Here is a 21,647-nt window from a genome sequence, read left to right as displayed (position 1 = left end):
TTCTGTTATATATTAGGTAAAACAATAATATAAATTTTCATTTTACCAAGATAATGTCCCAATCAAATATTCCCCCAATCCCACATATTGTGAAATTTTGATCAATTTTTTATGTGGATTCACTTTAAAAGCTCTGTTTTCCCACACCACTTATCCTTCAATAACAAGGACTATCTATAAATCAATTCTACCTCAAGGCAGACAAGCTGTGTCTACCAAATCACCTTGTAAAAGGGACAGAAAGAAACAGGTCTCACCATAACCTTGGCAAGACTCACAGTCATGAAATAACAAGAGAACATGACTTGAAGTCAATACACTGACACAAACTTCATCAACTGTAAGCAGCAAACAGGTTCCAAAAACAACAAGAGCTCATTTTAAAATGGTCTAGTAGCATTGTATGTCTCCTTGTAAAAAGGTGAGCAAGAGGTGTCACATTTCGATTGTGTCTTTTTACTTTCTAAGACACAATTAATTATCTTGAATGTTATTTTTCCAGCACCTTCATATATTAATAATTCACTCTCTACCTTTTATCATATTTTTCCTCTGATTTGAGAGATCAATCTATCAAGGACGTAAAGCTGAATTACTAAATGACATAAAGTTTATTGATATTTCTTTGTCAATATTGGGCAGTATTGCTCCAAAGATTGCTGTTATAATTACAATACTATCAACCAACTAAAAAGCAGACTAAGATTAAGAATGGTCCTGTTCTACGAAATCAATCAATGACTCTAACTAAACAGTTAATCAGTTTCATTTCCAAGCACATTGGTCATTGCTCTACAATTACCTTTAGTAGAATATCTTGTTCAATGTTTGAAATGTTGAATAAGACATATGGCTCAGATATAATAAATGATATTAATAATATTTTAGCAGTGTTATTTTTATTGTTTCCTTTGAGAAGAGATTTGTTTTGTTATTGCATTTTTTCATACATTATGATTTTAATGTTTGAAGACACTTGGAAATTTAGAAAAGAAACCAAAAAACAAATACATATGCTCCTAATTAATTGCCTTTTCTGGCTCTTGTCAGTTTCTGAAAGTAGACTTTGGCATTTCAAATATGAGCAATTAAAAAAAACTACAGATCTTCTGTGGGAGCAGTCACTACCTAATGCTGACTAAAACCTAATTTTTGTAATAGGCAAATTTATCAGAGATTTCACTGTAAAAAAGCCTTCATCTTCTGAATGGGGAAACAAGACCCTAGATAATTAAGTTACTTATTTGAAATAATAACCCCCCTAAGGTGGAAATAAGGGAAATTCATGGCACATCACACTCAGGTCCCATTTGAGAGAACAAGAACGTCACCTTTAAGGTGGTCATACAAGGTCTGCAAGAGTTCGTAGAAGGAGCTGTTTCCCAAGGTTAGCTAATGACTCCTAACCTCAAAAATTCAAGAAACTATGTCCTGTAAAGGTCATGCCATCAGACATCTGTCCTTGATCTGCCCTAACCCCGCTAGAGCCACTCTAAACATAGGCAAAGCTGTCTGTAAACGGAACAAAAACGCCTGTTAGCAATTCAAAGAAAGCCCACTTCCTCCCAAGGCCAGAGTTCATCCTGGATGATTGTGTCCCGCTGCCTTGTGACCTTTGGAGTCCTATCAGATAGCATTTCTCCCAACCTTCCCAGAAGGGACCAGGCAGAGCACAACAGCTTCACCACTCCCCCTGCTCTAAGGTGGTGGACTGAGATAAGGAATCAGGTTCTTATCACCAGTCATCAGACAACTGGCTGGGTCCAGCTCCAAGCTGCAGACCCTCAAAGTCCCCAAACTCCCGAATCACTGTGCAGCCATGTCTCACGCAATCATTTTCAAATCTCCTCAAGTAGAATTAGTGTTGCCACTCTTTTTGGAACCCAACATCCAGGAGACCTGCTGGAACTGGCGTCCTCTCTGAACCCCCTTTTCCCCACCACCACCACCCAACTCCCACCCGCCAGTTTCCTCTGTGTCAACGCTCCTTTTTGCTCTTGTACTCCAGTGTTGTATACTAGGCAAGGCTGCTGAGGTCGAGGCACCCACCACTGTGGGTCCCATATGACACAGTATGGCCCCCATACTTTCCTCCCTGGAGTAACTGGCATGTAGAGTACAAGAAATATCAATACGTTAAAAATAATCAGCCATTTCTGCAGTAAACCTGATTTTTGGGATCTCTACGAGAAGGAAACAAAATGATTACAGATCCCATTTCCATAAAGTGTCGAACAGACTGTGAAGTTTTTGTTTTGGTAAAAGGCCTATAAACATCCCTAACAAATCCTGCAGTTTTTCTTGCAACGTTTCAGTGACAACAGAAGAGCAAAAGCAAACTTGAGCACATTTTTCTCATCCCAGCAGGACAACTGCTCCCTAGAAAAAGAATGATCATCATGAATCAACTGTAAAACACACAACCATTTTAATTGATTGGAATAAGCAGCATTCATGCTGAATGTGGGGTCACTCTGGACACCTGAAATGGAAGAATACAAATGAGGAGGAAGCTACATCAGATCCCAGTAAGCATTTTTAAAAATTCATGGGAAGAATGGATAAACAGGAGCATTCCCTGAGGTCAATGTTTGAGATTTTTTTGCAAGTCTAAATGGCTGTAATTTTAGATCTAAATGGAAACCAACAAACTGAAAATAAGAAACAAATCAGTCAATTATAATGCCCTAAAGATAAAAGCAATCCACTTGGATTTGTGTTGATACAATATTTGGTTAGAAACACTTTAAAATTGTTTTATACTTTTAAAAACTATGGTGATTTGCTTACTTTATAACAATAAAAATTTATCCAAGACCAAAGCTCATGCTCATCTAAATGAAGGCAATGAAAAGAAAATTTTAGTTTATTCTTTATATAGCACTAAAGTAATATAGGACTCCAACCCCATGATGTAACTGGGATTCAAAGTCACTATAGCTGGAAACACATTACAGATTCTGAAAATCACTCTTCTTTTGCTTTGTTATAATTTAAAACATTCTTTCTTTAAAGAATCATGAACCCATACAATTTTTCATGTTGAATGGATCTTGAAAATCACATCACAGGACTGGCCAGTGTGGTTCAGTTGGTTGAGTGTCATCCGATGCACCAAAAAGGTTGTAGGTTCTGCTCCCAGTCAGGGCGCATCCCTAGGTTGTGAGTTCTATCCCTGGTCGGGGCACATATGGAAGGCAAACAATCAATGTTTTTCTCTCCCTCCCTCTCCCTTCCTCTGCTCTAAAATCAATAAAAACATTTTTTTAAATCATATCACAGCTACTTCATTCATTTTAGAAATGAAAAAAATTAAAATTTAGAGAGATTAAATGAGCTTACAATTAAATGTATCACCTAATTTACAGTCTCAAAATAATATCACAGCACACATATGAAGCCTTCGTCCCCTTCTATACTCTCCCCAGGAGTCAGGCTGTATCCTTACTGACCAAAGTTAAGACAGGGAAAAGGATAACCATGATGCTCAAATACTGAAATATCAAAGCTTATAGCCCACACAGTATCCACTGGCTCTATCACAAAGCTTGGGGTTAAGCCAATCAACTGCCACTTTAAAAATATTTCAAAGTAAAAATATTTCAAAGCACTTTTCAGAAATGCTTACAGCCCCCTAGCATTACCTAGGAAAATGAGCATCTACAGTTCCATCCAAAGCCTATCAGTTCTACACATAGCATGAGAAATAGCAAAGCTACTTTAAGCTCGATGGTTGAGAACAGTGCCTATACCTCCCAGCCTTCAATGTGGGACTGCCATTCCTCCAACACTTCTAACTTCTCCATCTGTCTCTTGGCCTCGTTGATGTTGGAACAGACAGCTTTCATGGCTTGGAGAGCTTCCATCACGGCTGCGTAGTCACTGTGTTTCCTTGGAGTCCGCTTCAGCAACTCCTGTTTATACACAGAAAACAAACCGCCCTTTGATCTTCGGCTTTCTGGTACAGCAGGTTCAGGCTGACCAGGAAATGAAAACTACAAAGATCATGAGAACCACTTTCAGAAGTGACGTTACCACCTCCACTAAGATTAAGATAAAAAACAAAAGGTTGAACCAATGAAGACGTGGTACCCTGATAACGCATTCTGCAGTTACTTCTATTTTCCCCTGAAAATTGTTTGTAAAAACTAAATTAGATTTCTCTTTTCAAATTGTCAAATATCTCACCTGCAGAATGTAATTTTTTATAAGTTTGACTTCTGCTCCAACAGAAGTACACTTTCATATGTTAATTTCATTTTCCTAGTCTTTAACAGAATAGCAAATCTTTAGATGAATATTCCCCATAATTTCAAAAGTAATTTAAGTGCCTTATTTCCTAATAATTTTGAAGACATTATAAAAGCATGTCATAAATAAAACAAAACTTTTAAATACTGTCTTTGTTACTCTAACAAAATAAATATTTCTAATTTCCACAATACTCCATCATTAAAGAAACAATTTATGCTGTTTTCATCAATAACTCAAGATCATGCTCTGCTATGAATGAACTGCCATATGCCCTCAATAGCTTTATTTTTCTTTTGGTTTTTGGAGAGGGATTTTTGGCTTTTTATTCTTTTTCTTTTTCCATTCAAGATAGCAGAACTAGAGTGATCTCTAATCTCTTAAATATATTAAAAGGTCTTGTTAGTTGTTTAGAAGCAAAAATTAAACATTTTCACCCACTGTCTAGACTCTAGACAGTTGTGACCACATTGCTTTTCAATTAGTCATTTGTTTCCTTACTACAGTTGCCATCATCATGTAACTAACACAATTACAGAAATCCTGAGGCAAATCTTTGTAAGAATTTTCTTAATTCTTAACATACAGTGGGAAAATATGCAGTTGCTATATTCTTTTGAAGTCTGTTTTGTGTTTGTTTGTTTTTTTACCAATTTGCCATAAACTTTGACCTTGCAACATTACATCATTCTCAAGACAAGGTTTAAAAAGTTATGCTGGATTACAAATACATATAAGAGATATGCAACGCTCTCGAGAAATTCTGAAGGGCAGAAATATTTGTGAATCATGCGAAGGAGTCAAGTCAGTCTGCAGGACATGAGATGGGGGACCCGCTGGAAGTGTCCCCACTGGGTATTTGCAGCGTCAAGACAGGCATTTAGATCACGTGAAATAGTGACGAGTAACAGTCGTCTCTCAGTTACCTGCTGTGAATCCAAAAATTTCAAGTTCCACAAATAAGATCAACATATGTTTTCTTTAACACACAGCCTAACCCCCTAACATTTTTCTCTGAGTAAACAAAGTCATCCTAAAATCAAAGAGACCCCCAGCACAATTTTTCAGCTGATAGGACCAGAATGAAAAATATCAACACCAAAGTATCTACTATACAATGAAACACTTTTTCATGTTTGTGAAGATAATCTTCCAAAAATGGGAAAAGACATGACATCTCTCCCCTGCTTGAAGGTGCTCTGAAATAACCTTTTTCCTACGTAAGGAGTTGTCCAAGATCCTATCTGTTGAAAGGCTAGCTCAAGCACTGGAGGGCATCCTTATCCAGAAGGGAGTGATTTAGCACAACTACTTGCCATGCTGCACCAAATATCACTCTGCCTTCTGACTCTTAAACAAGTCCCTGGGATTCCAAAACGTAGGCCAGGAATAACTGCAGTGATGAGTACAGACGCAAATCTGAGTCACCAGCTTGGAAGTCTGAAGGGACTCTCCCGACGACAGGCGTCACATCCACACCAATCCTCCCTACCCTCTTGACTGTGCCAAAGCTCTGCAGAACTGGAGATCCCTGTATTAGCTCCTCTCTGTGGCTTACCCAAGCATCTTTACTTGTTTGTTCAGTAAGGAGAGATGCTTTTCGAAGAAATTTTACACAGAAACCCAATTTATGCCAAAAGTTATAGTAAAAGGTATATTTTTCATTCAAATGTGTAACATTTATTTCTCAAAAAGTAAATCAATAAGAATACCAGTTAATATGTCCATAGCATTTCAGAGTATTTTTAAATTTGGATACCAAGTAATAATTAATATATTAAAATAAATCAGAATAAAATATATATGAATAATAATGGCTAACATTTACAGTATATATACTATGCTAAGTGGCTTATTTAAAATAGTCCAAATAACTATTAGGTAATAATTTATACCTACATATATATGTAAATATACACAGATACATACATACATAAAATTACATGTACACATTCTTGTAGGTATATGCTATAATTTTGTCATCATTATTCTGATTCACAAGTGAAAACCCAAGGCTTTAAGAGATGACATTATGTGCTCAGTCATACAGCTGTAAGCAGAATACTTAGGACTTTACTCATGTGCTCTACCACCACCCCAAACTTCCTATCCTGATGCTAATAGTTCCAAAACGCACCCTTTCCAGAATTACTATTCTAATCTATTCATAGGTCCTTGCAGAACAAGCAGTAATTCATACTTTACAATATGTTTTTCATAAAAAAAATGTTGGTCATTATAATGAGGCAATGTCCCTATGACCATTACTGAAGCATTTCCTATCTTCCAGAGGCAGTATTTTCAGGACACTGTCATTCTATGTCCATCATTTACTGTCCCATGTGATGCTGGAAGCTAATTCCAGCATGTCATAAATGCAAGAAGTTTCATCAAAAGGTTGATGGGAAAAAAAAAAGGTTGATGGAACTTGGGGATTCAGCAGGGCTGAATACATATTATCTGCTGCTGGAAAGCTAAGGGCATTTCCCCACACCTAAAGATTTGCATATATTATTACCTGCTGCCAGATAGCTGAGGGCATCTTAATCTACATGTTACTGCCTCCTGCTGGCCAAACACCTGAACAGCCGAAGGCAGTTCCCCCCAAACTAACAATGCCTCCTGTATACCAAACCTTAATCTTTGATATGTATATCTGCTTTGCCTTAGGACAATTTGTGTTAATAAAGAGCGAGGGGTCCGAGATTCAGAGAACTTGGTTTCTAAAGCTAAGCCCTCCTCTGGCTCCCTCGTGGATTACAAATTTATATTGTATTTCTAGTCTCTTTATTAATTTACACCGCAGCACCTTCTCCAGATTCCTGACCCCTTCTAGATGCTGGGAAAGACCCCAGGCAATGTGACCCACTCCATTCTCTGGAACAATGATTTAAAACCAGGCTCTGAAATTATATAACGTTGACCTTCACTTTGCTAGCACCAATGCCAGAGTAAATCAAAGAATACACCAACAGAGAACTTACTTAACATAAAAAAGATAAAGTGCTATATAAACTGGACATAATGTACTTAATGGGATCTATCTTGAAACTAATGCATTTACTCTAAACGAAACTCAAACAAGTATGTTTTCTACAAAGAACACTTCTTGTTTCTTTTCTTAAAAGATTTGTTTCCTACTCCATATATATAAATTAGTGACAAATTAGCCATTGTCCCCCACTGACTACAATATGCCCTTTCTTTAGAATATCAGACTATTTAGAAGAAAAAAAAAATAAAAATAATAAGCAAAATATGCAGGTACAAGGAAAATGCTATGATAAAGTAAACACATAAAATACCTTCAAAATGAGAGGGTACTTGCATATTCTCTGTATTGGAGTTACTAAATATCCTTCCAGGGGGACATCTGTGTTCTTCCGTCCTGAAAGTAGCATGCAGTTCTGGGGTGGAAATAGGTATAATTAATTACATTTTTAAAACCTGTAGCTATAAAACTCACTTCTATCATGAAATTTTCCAGTGAAAAGGGGTGAAAGCATGTCTCTATATAGCTCCTCTGAAAAGATGACATTCAGTCACAAATAACATTCACAGGAACAAGAAATACCTTTGCCTTTCATATTAGTTATAGTAGTCAATATGTGTTTTGGATCTATGTCTCAAAAATTAATTCACATATATTCTCCTGAGTATTAAGTCTGAGAGAACAGAACTAGAGATTTAGGAATGAATAAGTGGGTGGACGGATGGATGGTAAACAGGTGAATAGATGGAATAAATGGATGGAATGGTTGAAACGGGTGGGTGGGTTGATGGATGGATGGTTTGACAGATGGGTAAACAACAGACAGATACATGGATGTATCCTCTTTATAAAGAGTGGTAGTGTTGTTTTGTAGAACAAGGTTCCATGTATACTCTACCACTGACTAATGATGCAACTGGATTGAGATACGGGACAGTTTTTATTTTTATTCTCACAGCACTAGGAATAGCCAGAGTATCATTATTTGTGGGCCAGTTTCCAAAGCCCCAATTCCCACATTACAACACAAAAAGGGCCAGATGACACGTGCACATGAACAACAGGACAAGAGACCCAAGTTTAGGAAATATAAATCTTTTATAAAAGCAGCATGAATGTCTAACCATTGCAGAGGAAGATCTCTCAGGCTGTTCGTGATGCAAATATTATTTAAAAGATAGGCAGAACAGCCTGGCCAGCCTGGCTCAGTGGTTGAAGCATCATCCCATGCAACGAAAGGTTATGAGTTCAATTCCTGGTCAGGGCACATACCTAGATTGCTGGTTCAATCCCCTGTTGGGGCACATACAGGATGACTGACAGATCTCAGAGGGGAAGGTGTAGGGATACTGGAAGAGATTAGCCAAAGAACATATATGCATATATGCATAGCCCATGACACAGACAACAATGTGGTGAAGGGGGGTGCAGGAGGAGGGCTAGGTGGAGGAGGGCAAAGGGGGGGAAATGGGGGACATATGTAATAGTGTCAACAACAACAACAACGAAAGAAACACAAGAGACCCATGGTGAATTGCCTCCCAAGATAAACTTCTCAATAAACAATGGATCAAAAAAATCACAAAGGAAACTAGACATTTATAAAAACTGAATGAAAATAAAAACACATGTCAAAATTCATGGAATGCAACTAAAGCCATATATAAGGCAAAACTCACAGCTTTAAACACATTACAAAAGAAAAAAAAAGTCTTAAAGACTTTCAACAAACTATGAACATAATGGAAATTTCTCAACCTGATAAAAAACGTCTACCAATAAAAAACTACAGGTAAAGTCATACTTAATGGTGAAAAACTGAATGATTTCCCCCAGAGATAAGAAACAAGGCAGAAGTGTCCATTCTTACTACTTCTATCCAACACTGTACTGGGTCTAGCCAATGCAAAAGGCAAGAAGAAAAAAGACATCACATTGAAGAGGAAGAAGTGAAATTCCATTATCTTGTTTGTGAAATATCCTAAAGATCCTCCAAAATCTTCTAGAACTAATGTAAGAATTTAAATCACAGGATACAACACTAGAATACACAAGACACAAGAATATACAAAAGTCAATTAAATTTCTATATACTAGCACTGAACAATCCAAAAAGTAAATTAAGACAATTCCAATCACAACATCAAAAAGAATACTATACTTAGGAATAAACTTAACAAAATAAGTATAAGACCTGAATACAGATGCCTTAAATATGACTACAAAAGCACAGCCATAATGAAAAACAATTTAATGAACTGGACTTCAACAAAATTTAAGACATTTGATTTTCAAAAGACAATTTTTTTTTAAAATGAACAGACAAATCACACTGGGAGGAAATATTTGCAAATTATATGACTGATATAGGAACTGAATCCAAAATAAGGTTATAGCTCAATATAAGATAAACATTGCAATTTAAATATAGGAAAAGATTTGAATGAGCATTTCACTAAAGAGAATATATGAATGGCTAGTAAACACATGAAATCAAGTTTAATATAATTGGTCATTCAAGAAATACAAATAAAAATCACCTAGCATGGCTATAATTGGAACTGATAATACCATGTGTTGGCAAAGATACAGAAAAACTGCTAGCCTCATACCTGCTGGTGGATATGGCCCAGCCACATTGGTAGTTTCTTAATAAGTTAAACATAAACGTCCTATGACCCAGCAATTCTACTCTTAGTATATAACCAAGAGACTGAAAATATATGTCCGCAGAAAGACTTGTACATAAATGTTCATAAAAGCATTATGTATGGTAGCCCAAACTAAACATTTCCTGACTTTTCTACATTAACAAATGTCTCTCTCTGAAATGGCCTTTCATATGTGGTATCTTTAAGGTCCATCATTATTATAGCCACTTGTTGACCCAATGTTCATAACTGGCAATGGATAAACAAAAATGGTATATCCATTCAATGGAATGTTATTCAGCAATAAATATGAGTGGGATGTAGATCCATACAACAACAAGGATGAACCTCAAAAACATGTTCTCAGTAAAAGAAGCCAGGCATAAAAAAGTTTACATGGTGTGATTTCATTTATATAAAACCTGCAGAAACGGCAAATCCATAGAAACAGAAAGCAAATCAGTGATTACCTGGAGCTGATGACGGGAGTGGAGATGGGCTATAAACAGGCATGAGGGACTTTTGGGGGTAACGACCATGCTCTAAAGCCAGATCGTGGGGGTGGTTGTTCCACTCCACAATCTGCTAAATATCATTGAAGTCTACACTTACAGCAGATTTTTCACTGACAATTAAATTGGCCAAGTAACTGCCAAAGTACGCATTTGTGTTATCCTAAATAAATTAAATACGCATTTTTGCTCTATGAAAACTGAGTAAGGAAAATATGTAGAAGGAAGATCAGTCTTTAAACTTCTTTTCTACCACACCCATCGTTTGCTTCCTTCCTGTTACTTCCCTACTTACAGCTCTCTTAGCAGAAGCAAAGGAAACCCCAGGAAGAGAGGGATAGAAAGCAATGTTGAATTCCTATAAAGGTCTTCGCTCCCTGGGAACCTGTGGGTTTCACAAGCAATTCAGAGTCAACCAGGAGAGGGCATTGTCAGGGTGTCCCCACATACTAGCCTCTCTCCCAACTCTCACCTCCTGCGTTTATGAAAGGACTCTAGGCTCCCAGACTGGATACGGTAAAAGAGCTACACTGACGCTATTCCTCAGCGCTTGGCGGGCCTGCCAGCAAAGAGCCGCACATGGTAACACCTAAATGTGTACTCACCAAAAGAAACGTCCGGATTGTTCTAATTTTGTTAAGTTCCAGAAGCAATTTTTGTGCCTTCTCATGGTTACTACAATATTCATCATAAATACGAAACTTGTCTTTCTGTGAATTCAAGGAAGAATGAGTTAGAGTCATTTTATTGGCCATTTTGAAATAGTAACCTGTGTGATGTTTATGAGCAAACTTTATGAAGTGTTTACTATGTATTAAAAACTATACCACATGTGTGTATAAATACATTTTATTTCTTTCTTCTCCCTGATCTATGAAGAATAGCTGTGGAAAGCAGCTAGACATATTAATTACGGTCCAATAGGGTGTGTGCAAAAACAGGTAAATGAACCACGTGGTAGGAACTTACAGAGAAGGGAGTCCCTAGCTTTGCTGAGAGGATTCATATACAGCTTTAAAAGGGAAGTAACGTGAAAGCAAGGTCCAGAGAGATGAGTCTGTGATTCCCAGGCAGGGAGAGGAAAGAAAGCACTGCAGGTAGAGGGAAAGTGTACACCAGATCGCCCAGGGCTCTAGACACACAGCGCCCTTCCTTTCACCATCACCGAGCTGGGCTGTGTGTTTAAGAGGAGCACTGACTAACAGGAGAAATGTGGCAGTAAGTGATTGAGGTCAGGAAGCCACTGCATAGGAGAGATCATTTCAGAAAGATAAGTTACTATAAAAAATAAGAAAATGGTAACTATATTTAAGTTGTCATATTGCAAAGAATTTACAATTTTATGTAGCTCCAAAACACAAAGCTATAACCACCAGGTGGAAATTGCAAGGGAGTGATGGGCAGTGATTGGCAGATTCTGGATTAACACAAAGATGTTCTAACAATTGGAACTGTCACTAAAAGTGATCAGGTAAAATCAAACAACTTTCACTGATACTAGAGACAGGACACTTACAAAAAGAGGAGGAATTCCGCCATCAGGGTCTCTAAGCTTTCCTCCATCTGTAAGGTTTTATCTAATTGGCTATGATCAGCATCTATCAAAGCAGCATCAACCAAAGAGGAAGACAGAAAATGTATAGATCAAATATTAAAACAGAAGGGTGTCCCCCTGGCCGGTGTGGCTCAGTTGCTTGGGCATCATCCCGTGCACCAAAAGCCAGTTCGATTCCCAGTCAGGCACATGCCTGGGTTCTGAGCCCAATGCCCTGGAGGGGGATGTGCGGGAGACAGCTGATTGATGGTCCACCCTCACATAAATATCTCTCTCTCTCTCTCTCTCTCTCTCTCTCTCTTCCTCCCTCTCTAAAAGTCAATAAAAATATTCTTATATATAAAAGAAAGAAGTGTGTCCCCTGAAACTGTAAAAAAGACATGCAATTAGAAAGAAACATGGAGTGCTATTTTACATGGCCAGTAGGAAATGTATTGAATTACTTATTTCAAGAGATGGTTCATGTAACATTATTATATTTAAGATCATCTTTCTTGAAATATTAATGTTTACTGCATGTAACATTATTATATTTAAAATCACTTTTCTTGAAATAAAAAAATTAAAGTTAAAAAAGAGAGAGAGAGGTGGTATGAACCAGAATAAAACAAACTTCAGAAATAGTTCAGCTGAACGCATGGATGACAGATTGGTCGTGTGTTACAGAGGAAATAAGCGTCAGGGTGGAAGACTCCCAGGTGCAGCCCTGAACTGAGATCACAGCCCCTCCAGCTGGCCGAAGCCTAGGATTCTCTCAGGAAAGGGAACCGGCTGGGTTAAGTGGACACAAACATGCCTGGCTTCCAGCCGTTCGTCTTCCTCCACCCAAGGAGCCTCTCCCATTAATATAACTATCTTTACGAAATAGTTTCTGATGACAAAAGTAACGTATACAGAGCCTGCTCACTAGCATAGAGAAAGACAGAATTAGAACCTACATATAGGACGGGGGCATAGGGGACCAAATACATGGTGACAGAAGATGATTTGACTTTGGATGGTGGGCACACAAATGCAATATTCAGATCATGTATCATAGAAAAGTACACTTAAAACCTATATGACCCTACTGACCAGTGTCACCTCAATAAATTTAATAAAAAATATGTGATGAATAAAAGGAACAAAAAAAGGAAACGACATATAGTTACCTTCATAAAACACAAAACAGAAATTTAAAATAAACAAAAATTGATTTCAATGACAAAATACTCTTACCCATTATTAATAAAACGTTATCTGTAGAGCATTTTGATAAATATGGATTCAAATTAGTATTCTGAATATTAGCACCAGTGGAATGGTATAACTAGCACATTTTTTAGATAAATGCTTTTTAGTTCTGAAAACAAGTTTCACTATACAGGAGGCTTTTCACTTTGCAAATCGTTTGCATACATTATTTCAGCTATTGTGCCCAAAAAATGATTACACAAGCATAAAGTACAATCTGAAAAAGCGGAGTTCTGGCTTGTTCTGCTGCTAGGCTCAGTACCCTTCTGAGAAGCCATCCTTGAGAAAAATTCAGGCACCGACATCCATGTACCTAGAGTGGCCGGGTTTGTTCACCTCCAGGTTTGTCACCAGTGGATTAACAAGGGAACATTCTGACTAGATCAAAGGCTCCGCACACCATTATAAGAGTAAGGCTTTTCTGCCTCAAAAGAGAAATGCTCCATGTTTGAGAGAAACATAAAAATCCATTCATTATGAACAGCCTGAAAATTCATTAGAATTCAAAGCTACAGAGGATGCGAAGAACTAACTTGGGAAAATGAAAAGGCTGTTTATTCTTCACTGAATAAAATGGATGATGTGGGGCCCTCTCCTCTTTTCTGGCCTCAACTGGGAGATTTCATTGGCCTTAAAGGACCCCAAACTCTTGGTGTCAGATTTTACTTCTGATGCTGAATTCCCACATCCTACCGGGCCAAAGGCTAAACCTCAAAAAGTAGGGGATAAGAGCTTTTAAAATAAACAGAAATGTATCCTACAAAATGAAGAAAGCAGGTTCCCACTTCTTGCTGAGCGTTAGGTTCAGGATGCAGGCATTCTTCCACCACTTTTAAGAATTCCTTATGTACCGCAAGGATGTCTTCAATGTTTGAGAACAGAATCTGGAAATAAATGTGTAAGTAAGTACAATGGTAAAGCGAGTTTTTAAAAAAAAAAAAAGTCTATGCGAGTATAGTGTTCTCTTCCAAGCTGAAAACTTCAGTGGGTAGCTATCTGTCCCACATCCATTCCTTCCTCCCACTCAGCGGGCAGAGGACCAATTTTGTCTGGACGTCCTCTCTCCTCCCACACAGCTTTGGGAACCAGAAACCTATTCCTGGCTCTCCGGAAAAGCGTGAGTGACTGAATCCAAGCATGGTGGTCCCACCCCCATTCACAAGAATTGGCTGTGGGTAAAACAGGGCAGGCAGATTGGCTGGCAGGCTTTTTGATCCTAAGAAGGGTACCCTGGGATGGCTAGCCCTTTTCCACCTCTGGAAAGGAACTTTGTCTGGATAGCTACAGGGTTATTTTTGCAGCTGTGGCAGGAGCAATCCAGGGGCAGAGCTGATAACCTGGATGGCAGAGGGAAGAGCTAAAGAGGGCCTGGCAATTTCATTAACCTCCCTGAGGTTAATGAAAAGTATCTTCAAGTCAATTTGAGCAACAGAGGTCTTTGGCAACCAAAAGCATGCAAAGTAATATACTACTACTCCCCTAGTAGGAGAATTTGAAAATTAGTGTTTAACTTATGGGGAAATAGGATAAGGAGAGCCAATAAAATCCTGGGAAATATTTTATTTTCCGTAAAGTAAAACAGCCGGTTAGCATCAAAAAGAAAAATCAATGATGATTTATACAACTTCAATGAGTAATAACGACTACAGCACAATTCGTTTTCATTTACCATCCCTTTGTTTTCCCCAAAGCTCTGCAAAATCATCCTTCCGTACAGTTTAAAAGGAAATGTTTATACATTTGTCTCTGAGTTGCAGATACTATTCGGAGTTTCCTTTCTGCACCAATGGACCATCCCGGTGGCTTGTTCTTTAGTGATCAGGGACTGGGAGCTGCGTCTGCCCACATCCTATCTTCCTGAGCCACCTCTAGCAACTGCCGGACACCGAGCTCCGCTCCCTCCCTCTCACAGACACGCAGGTTCTTGGTCTGGGTTTATGTTTCTCTTTTCAAACTTGTCTCAAAGCTTGGGCAAAAACCATTTCTCTCTGTCTTCTACTCCATCCTCTTCATCACCATTTCTTTCCCCAAAGTCTGGTTTTCCTTTTCTAATTATGACCCACACAAGTAAATGGCACAAGAACGTATACTGGGACTGAAAGAGTCCTGAAGAAAGATCCCCCAGATGAAATTTCATCTGGGAGGAACCTGTGTTTGGGGTGAGGGCCCACTGTCCCCCCTCACCTTCACTGTTTCCTCTGTGACATTTTTGTCAACTTTTGATGCTGCACACTGGTTCATTCGGAGTAAGAATGCCTGCACGGAACAAGAGAAGATATAAAGGTAATAACATTAGATTAATGAAATAACTGTGCTGATACACTTAATGTGTTTTTTACAAGAAACCGAAGCTTACAAATCCAATCATTGTTGAATATAGTTTTATCATAAAAGGGGGACTCTTTGTGCATTGCTGTTCCTATCTAAGAATTATATTTCCTTTATAGTTTTGAGTCAGGGCCACATAAATGTGAATTAAATTTATCCACTGGAGTCTCAAAGTTCTGTGGTAAATACTTAAGAGTCAGATGTTTCCTAAACTTCTAAGTATTATGAAGTACAAAAGACCAAAGTCTAATGAAAAAAAAAAAAAAGGATTTCTGATCAAAAACAAAAGGGCCAGAAATTCTGAATTAACCCCTTTAAGAACACAGAGAGATTGAGAGGGAGGGAAAGTGACTCTTCAGGAAGAAATGGAAAGACGCCCCCTTTTTATCCCCTCCCCCAAGTTTTAGGAAGCCAGAATGTATATTTCTGGGATCAGCTCGGGGTTCTGCAGAGCCCTATGGTAGACAGATAATTTCATTAGCATTTTTAATAACCTGGATTCTTCATGATGATCATTAAGCTTTGGTCCATAGATAAATAAGCTATTATTTTTACAAAGGAAAAAAAAAAGAGTAAAATGAGTTACTTATATTGAGCCTCAAAAAGAAAGTTTAGAAGGAAAAGGAGAAGAGGCTTTCCATCAAGCAAAGTTAATTTGTGTCCTCAAGACACTGTCCAGTAACTATCTAATGCCCAGGTGAGGCCATTCTCTCCCTTGTCTGTCTCAGGACTCTACCCACTACCTGCCAAGTGAGGGTAAAACCGAGCAGGGCACCAGCTCCCCAGGGCACAGAGAAGCTCTAGGGACTCTCTGGACCCTGTAGCAAACAAAGTAAGGTAAGAATCCCATTTTCGGCATACTAATTATTTAGAAGATTAACAAAACCCAGATGTGGTCACAGTGTTCCAAAATTACCACCCTCGAGACATTGCTAGTAAGAGTATAAAATGGCACAACATTTCTGAGGACAATTTGACAACGTGTCTCAAGTTTATAAATGGGCATTCCCTTTCACTCAGCAAATGTAAGTCTAGAAATTTATCCTAAGAAAATATTCAGACAAGGGGTTTCGGTGTGTTCATTACAAAAGTGGAAACATTGGAAATAACGTAAATGGCCATCAATAAGGGAATCAGTTAATATATTTTTACACATTCACATTTTAAAATGCACTGCAAAAGTATAATCATAAATGGAATGTTATAAAATTATACACATATATGTGTGTATAAAACAGTTATCTCTAAGATAGCATTTAGTGAAAATATTTACAGAGTGGTATACTTGATATGTACACACATATATGTACACTCATACATTTATACACACACACACATACAAGTATATATACTTATATACATATGTGCAAGGTCAGTATACTTGCATCCTGAGAAAAAATATGTAATATATACCACAATGCAAACAGTGGTTACCCCCAGATAGTAGGAAAGCAACCTTTGTACATTTCCTTATTTTCAGAATATTTGACTATTAGCATGTTATAACTTCTGTAAAAAGAAAAACAAAACTATTTGAAAGAAATAAAACAAATGAGCACAAGCTCTTACTCTTAACATTCGTTTTAGCACCATCTTTATTCCCGATTCAACCAATTCATACTTCGTATTCCTAACTACAAAGACACATCAGTACTAATAGCTTCAACAAAATAATTTAGTTGAATTAAATAAAATGAAAAAGAACATAGTAGATATTGCCTTAAATTTTTTTATTTAAAAAACATGATACAGCCCAGCTGGCATGGCTCTGTGGTTGAGCATTGATCTATGAACCAGGAGGTCACGGTTCGATTCCCAGTCAGGGCACATGCCCAGGTTGCGGGCTCAATCCCCAGTGTGGGGCGTAAAGGAGGCAACCGATCAATTATTCTCTCTCATCATTGATGTTTCTATCTCTCTCTCCCTCTCTCTTCCTCTCTGAAATCAATAAGACATCATTTTTAAAAAACGATACTATTTTTTGAACTATTTTCTAAATTTACATTTAATTGGCAACGGAAACACAGGTTTTGAATTGTCTGACTCTAAGTGTCCATTTAATTAGTATTTCTCTGTTTAATTTTAGTTTTGTTTTTCTTGAATATTTTTCCACATCCTCATACCAAAAATGCTCTTTAGACCTTTCCATTTAGTCTTAAAATAACATGGGTGCTTTAGTTGCCTTGTTTACATTTCAATATTGACCACACAGTAAACAGGTAACCTCTCATGCAAGCAAAGCTTAAACTTCAAGTCTAGACTTAAAAACATTTTCCTCATAAATTGAACTCAGTCACATCCTGAAACCAATAAATTAAAGTAAGGAGGTAGTCAAAATAATTCAAAATATGAGTGAGAAGAGGAAATACTAACTAATAAAGTAAACTATGTCTTTATCTGACTTTTTATCTTCTTATCCTCCGTGACAATATGGAACTTTCTGCTTAACTATAAAAGACAGAAAACCTGGAATTTATTAGCATTTCTGACCATGCGTTTATTTTACCCAAGAGCCCCATTTTACACAACAGCGAAGGCAGATTTTTTGATAGTTTGTTGAGAGTTCAAACTTATAAAAAACTGGCTGGTATTTTTTCACAAAATGTGTAAATCTTCCTTCTTGGAAACAGAGATAAATAATGTGTGTTCAGAATCATCCTTTAACAACCAGTATCCATAAAGTCCTTTCAGACTTTGGTGACTGGGCATTCAATCCTTCTCATATCAATCAAGAAAGCATTAATACCCTCGTCACAAAACCCTGGGAGGGAGTGAATACGCTGTTTATCTCCGCATCCAGTCATTCTCACTGGTCCAGAATTTTATTAGAATTAGATCATCTTCATTTTGATAAAAACATATTGGAAATAAGTACTGGCAAATAGCTTCTCATACCAGTGATTCTCAAACCTTTTATTGTGTTTTAAGATGTGGAAAGTTTCTTCCAAATACAGATGCCCTGGCCTATCCCCCAGAAGGTCTGATTCAGATTGGTTCAGGCCCCAGAAAGCAAGCTCCCTAGGATGCAAATAAATCTGCATCCTGATGCAGTTGGTCTACAGACCACATGTTGGTGACCATTCCTTTAGGTTCATTCTTCCAAAGTCTGAAAAAAAAACACAGACTTTGAGAAACAAGTGAATCTGAATGAAAAAAAAAAAAAAGGTTCATTTGTTTCACCTTGACTTTCAACTCTGTCAAACTTCCTCTATGTACAACACCCTCTCATTCAGCCACTTGCGATTGCTAGCACCACGCCAGAGGACCCTGCTCCCCAATAATGAAAATCACCACCAACGAGTAAACAGGTCTTAATAATCTCCAAGTCACACTTGGAGGAAGTGAGGCTCGAAGGGGTGCCTCCAGGTACCTGTCAGCGGGCAGATGTGTCAGCTTGCACTCACTCGCCAGCATTCCCCTAACTTGATTCAGAAATCTTCAACTTGCTCCCCATGTTGTTTTCCTCTTATCATGTATTTGGTAAAATATGGCAAATGCCATGTATGAATTAAAGTTTAAGAAAGCAAAAATGTCACAAATTTGCTACAAAGAAATCAAACGAAGGAAGAAACGGGCTAAGGATACAACAGGGAGATGAACACAATCCCCGGTCCCTTGGTCTGCCCACCTGGGTCACTGACAGCTCAAAAGTGAAGTCCATGATGCGTTTAACTCTCAGAGCACAACTGCTCATGTCATAATTGCAGTATAGTCAATGATCTCTCTCAACTCATTTTTGTCCTTTCCACTCTTTCTTTTGTCGGTTACACACAGATCTCTCAAAAGTCCCACAGATGTTCATAGTCTATACTTTTAATTCTAGATACCTGGCGCCAATCTGAATTTCATAATATTGTACAGGCAGTAAACCTAATTACTCCTATGACTATTCGACATTCAGAATGATCATAGCAACAACTTGTCATCTTAAAATGTGGCCAATTTCATATGGATAGAGATAGGTAAATTTTATATATAAAGGTGAAAAGGGAAAAATTTAAGAGGGGCTACACTATTGCAAGAAATTGTATACTCATTTCATGAGAATAAGTGGGAGGGGGAAGGGTAAATATTTTCCTTTTACCTCTTGAACTTAAAACAATATTATCACATCAAAATTCTTTAGAAGTTATTTTGTTTTGTCTTCCTGAGGGAAAAACAAAGTCCTAATAAATGACAAAGACTTGTCATTTGAGTGTGTCTTGAACACCTGCTTGATAGTGGTACCGTTTTATTGCAGTGGAGAAGTCTGAAGGAGCAGTAGGTTTGGGGATGAAAGAATCGGAGTATGTTCTTGAGTTTGACATGCCTACTGGACACCAATGTGAAGATCTCAAGTAGGGCGTTAACTGTGCCAATCTGAAGTTCTGAGGAGAGAGCAGAGCACAAAGACATAAAGCAGGAAATAGTCATAGGCAGAAGGCCAATGGCCCCACTCCTTGAAGAATGCAGATGGAGAACACAAAAGGCCCCAGGACAGAACCTTGGGGCACTCCGACATTTAGATGTCAAGCAGAAGAAGAGAAACCAAAGAAGCCAAAAAGGTAGGAGCAAATCCAGAAGAATGTGGTATCATAAAAGCCAACAGCAGAGAGTATTTCCAGAATGAGGGAGTGGTCAGCTGCTTTAACAGTGCTGAGAAATCACGTCGTGCACAAACCACACGCGGCTTGACAACACAGAGTTCAGTCACTGTGATTTTGACCTGAGCAGTTCCCAATGGAATGGGCAGAGGGGAAAACGGAGGATGCGGAAATGGAGCTATTACCACAGAAAATGTTTTAAAGACTTTAAAGTTTTGCTGATACAGGGAGCACAGGTATGGAAATGGATTTGGATCAAGGGAAGGTTTATTTTTTAAGTTAAATAATACGATCTCAATCCATCCTGCAAATCACATATTATGTTCCTTTAACATAGTGAACCTTTTGTAACCTATCCAGTGTACTGGAGCTCACCCTTCCCTGCACACCTATTGATTCCTAATTTGTTGAGTGGGAATCCTTCCCTAAACATGAAAAAAATGACAGACATGCATATTGTGGTGCTAATATTAATCTGTCAATTTAAATACATATTAACAACAAATTATTAGAATAAATTCAACAATGTTTATGCTATGTGCCAGGAAGTTTCTTAAAAGTTTCAGTCTCAGGACTCCTTTATACTCTTAAAAGTTATGGAGAACCACAAAGAGCTTTTATTTATGTATACTATTATCTATCAATGTTTAATATATTAGAAATTAAAACTAAGAAAAATTTTATTATTTGTTACCCAATTAATTAATTTATAAGTTTATTAAAAATCAATAATAAACCCATTATATGTTAACTATATTAACATATTCTTATGAAAAATATTTTCCAAAATAATTGAGAAGTGTGTACTTTAACATTGATTAGGAGTTATGCAAATATGTGAAATATTAACACATCTCATTATACATTATCAAAAAACCCACATTCTGTTAGTTAATATCAGTATTCGGCTCATTAGGAAAGTCTTTATTAGGAAATTGTCAAGCTCACAGTCATAGATATAAATTCTCCAAAACTCTAAATTCACTTGCAAGCTTGAATTTCTCATCATCAACAAATATTTTCAGTTGTTTTCCAGGCTCACTTCATTGTCTTTTGAGAAAATATCTGCCAAATACCTCAATGCCCTGAAACTGAAACCACAGTTTGCCTCGCCGTTGTTACTTCAAGTAAATATGATGTTCCATAGCAACTCAAACAGGCACACAGATTCTTTCCCTGGTGACAACTGTAATACTTAAATATGCAGAAGTACTTAGGTCTACTTCCCATTTTACCACACAGGACATCAAAAAGACTTGTGCAAGAGTCAGTATTTAACAAAATTAATAATTTTTATAGCATTTTCAAGAACATTCTTAAGTGAAACTGACATCCTCCTACCTCCCCCCACCACCATCATGAGTGGGTGACAGTGAAGTATACAGTGACCACTCGTACAGCCTGGTGCTATGCCTTTATTCACACTAAAGTATCGACAGTTTTACACACCATTGCTTTTGCTCCATCAGTGCAAATGTCAACAGAGAAAACAAGCAAATAAGGTTTTTTTTTCACCATAAAAATAGTTTTGACCTTTCAAGT

The 21,647-nt window shown here is 37.6% G+C and overlaps 1 protein-coding gene across 1 annotated transcript in view; it reads right to left on the bottom strand.

The window, feature by feature from the left end:
* The window catches only part of PREX2 (phosphatidylinositol-3,4,5-trisphosphate dependent Rac exchange factor 2), a 218,290-nt gene that overhangs the window by 144,504 nt on the left and 52,139 nt on the right, over positions 1-21,647 (bottom strand). The window contains exons 2-6 of the mRNA XM_008150359.3: positions 15,379-15,450; positions 13,956-14,078; positions 11,012-11,116; positions 7,557-7,658; positions 3,753-3,914 (exon numbers count right to left, since the gene is read on the bottom strand). Of these exons, the coding sequence (XP_008148581.2) occupies positions 3,753-3,914; positions 7,557-7,658; positions 11,012-11,116; positions 13,956-14,078; positions 15,379-15,450 (564 nt within the window). The remainder of the gene's footprint in view (positions 1-3,752; positions 3,915-7,556; positions 7,659-11,011; positions 11,117-13,955; positions 14,079-15,378; positions 15,451-21,647) is intronic.

The sequence above is a fragment of the Eptesicus fuscus genome, chromosome 19, assembly GCF_027574615.1.
Source record: "Eptesicus fuscus isolate TK198812 chromosome 19, DD_ASM_mEF_20220401, whole genome shotgun sequence".
Classification (NCBI taxonomy): Eukaryota; Metazoa; Chordata; class Mammalia; order Chiroptera; family Vespertilionidae; genus Eptesicus; species Eptesicus fuscus.
Note: the sequence above shows the minus strand (reverse complement) of the source record. Positions and strands in the feature narration are given on the sequence as shown.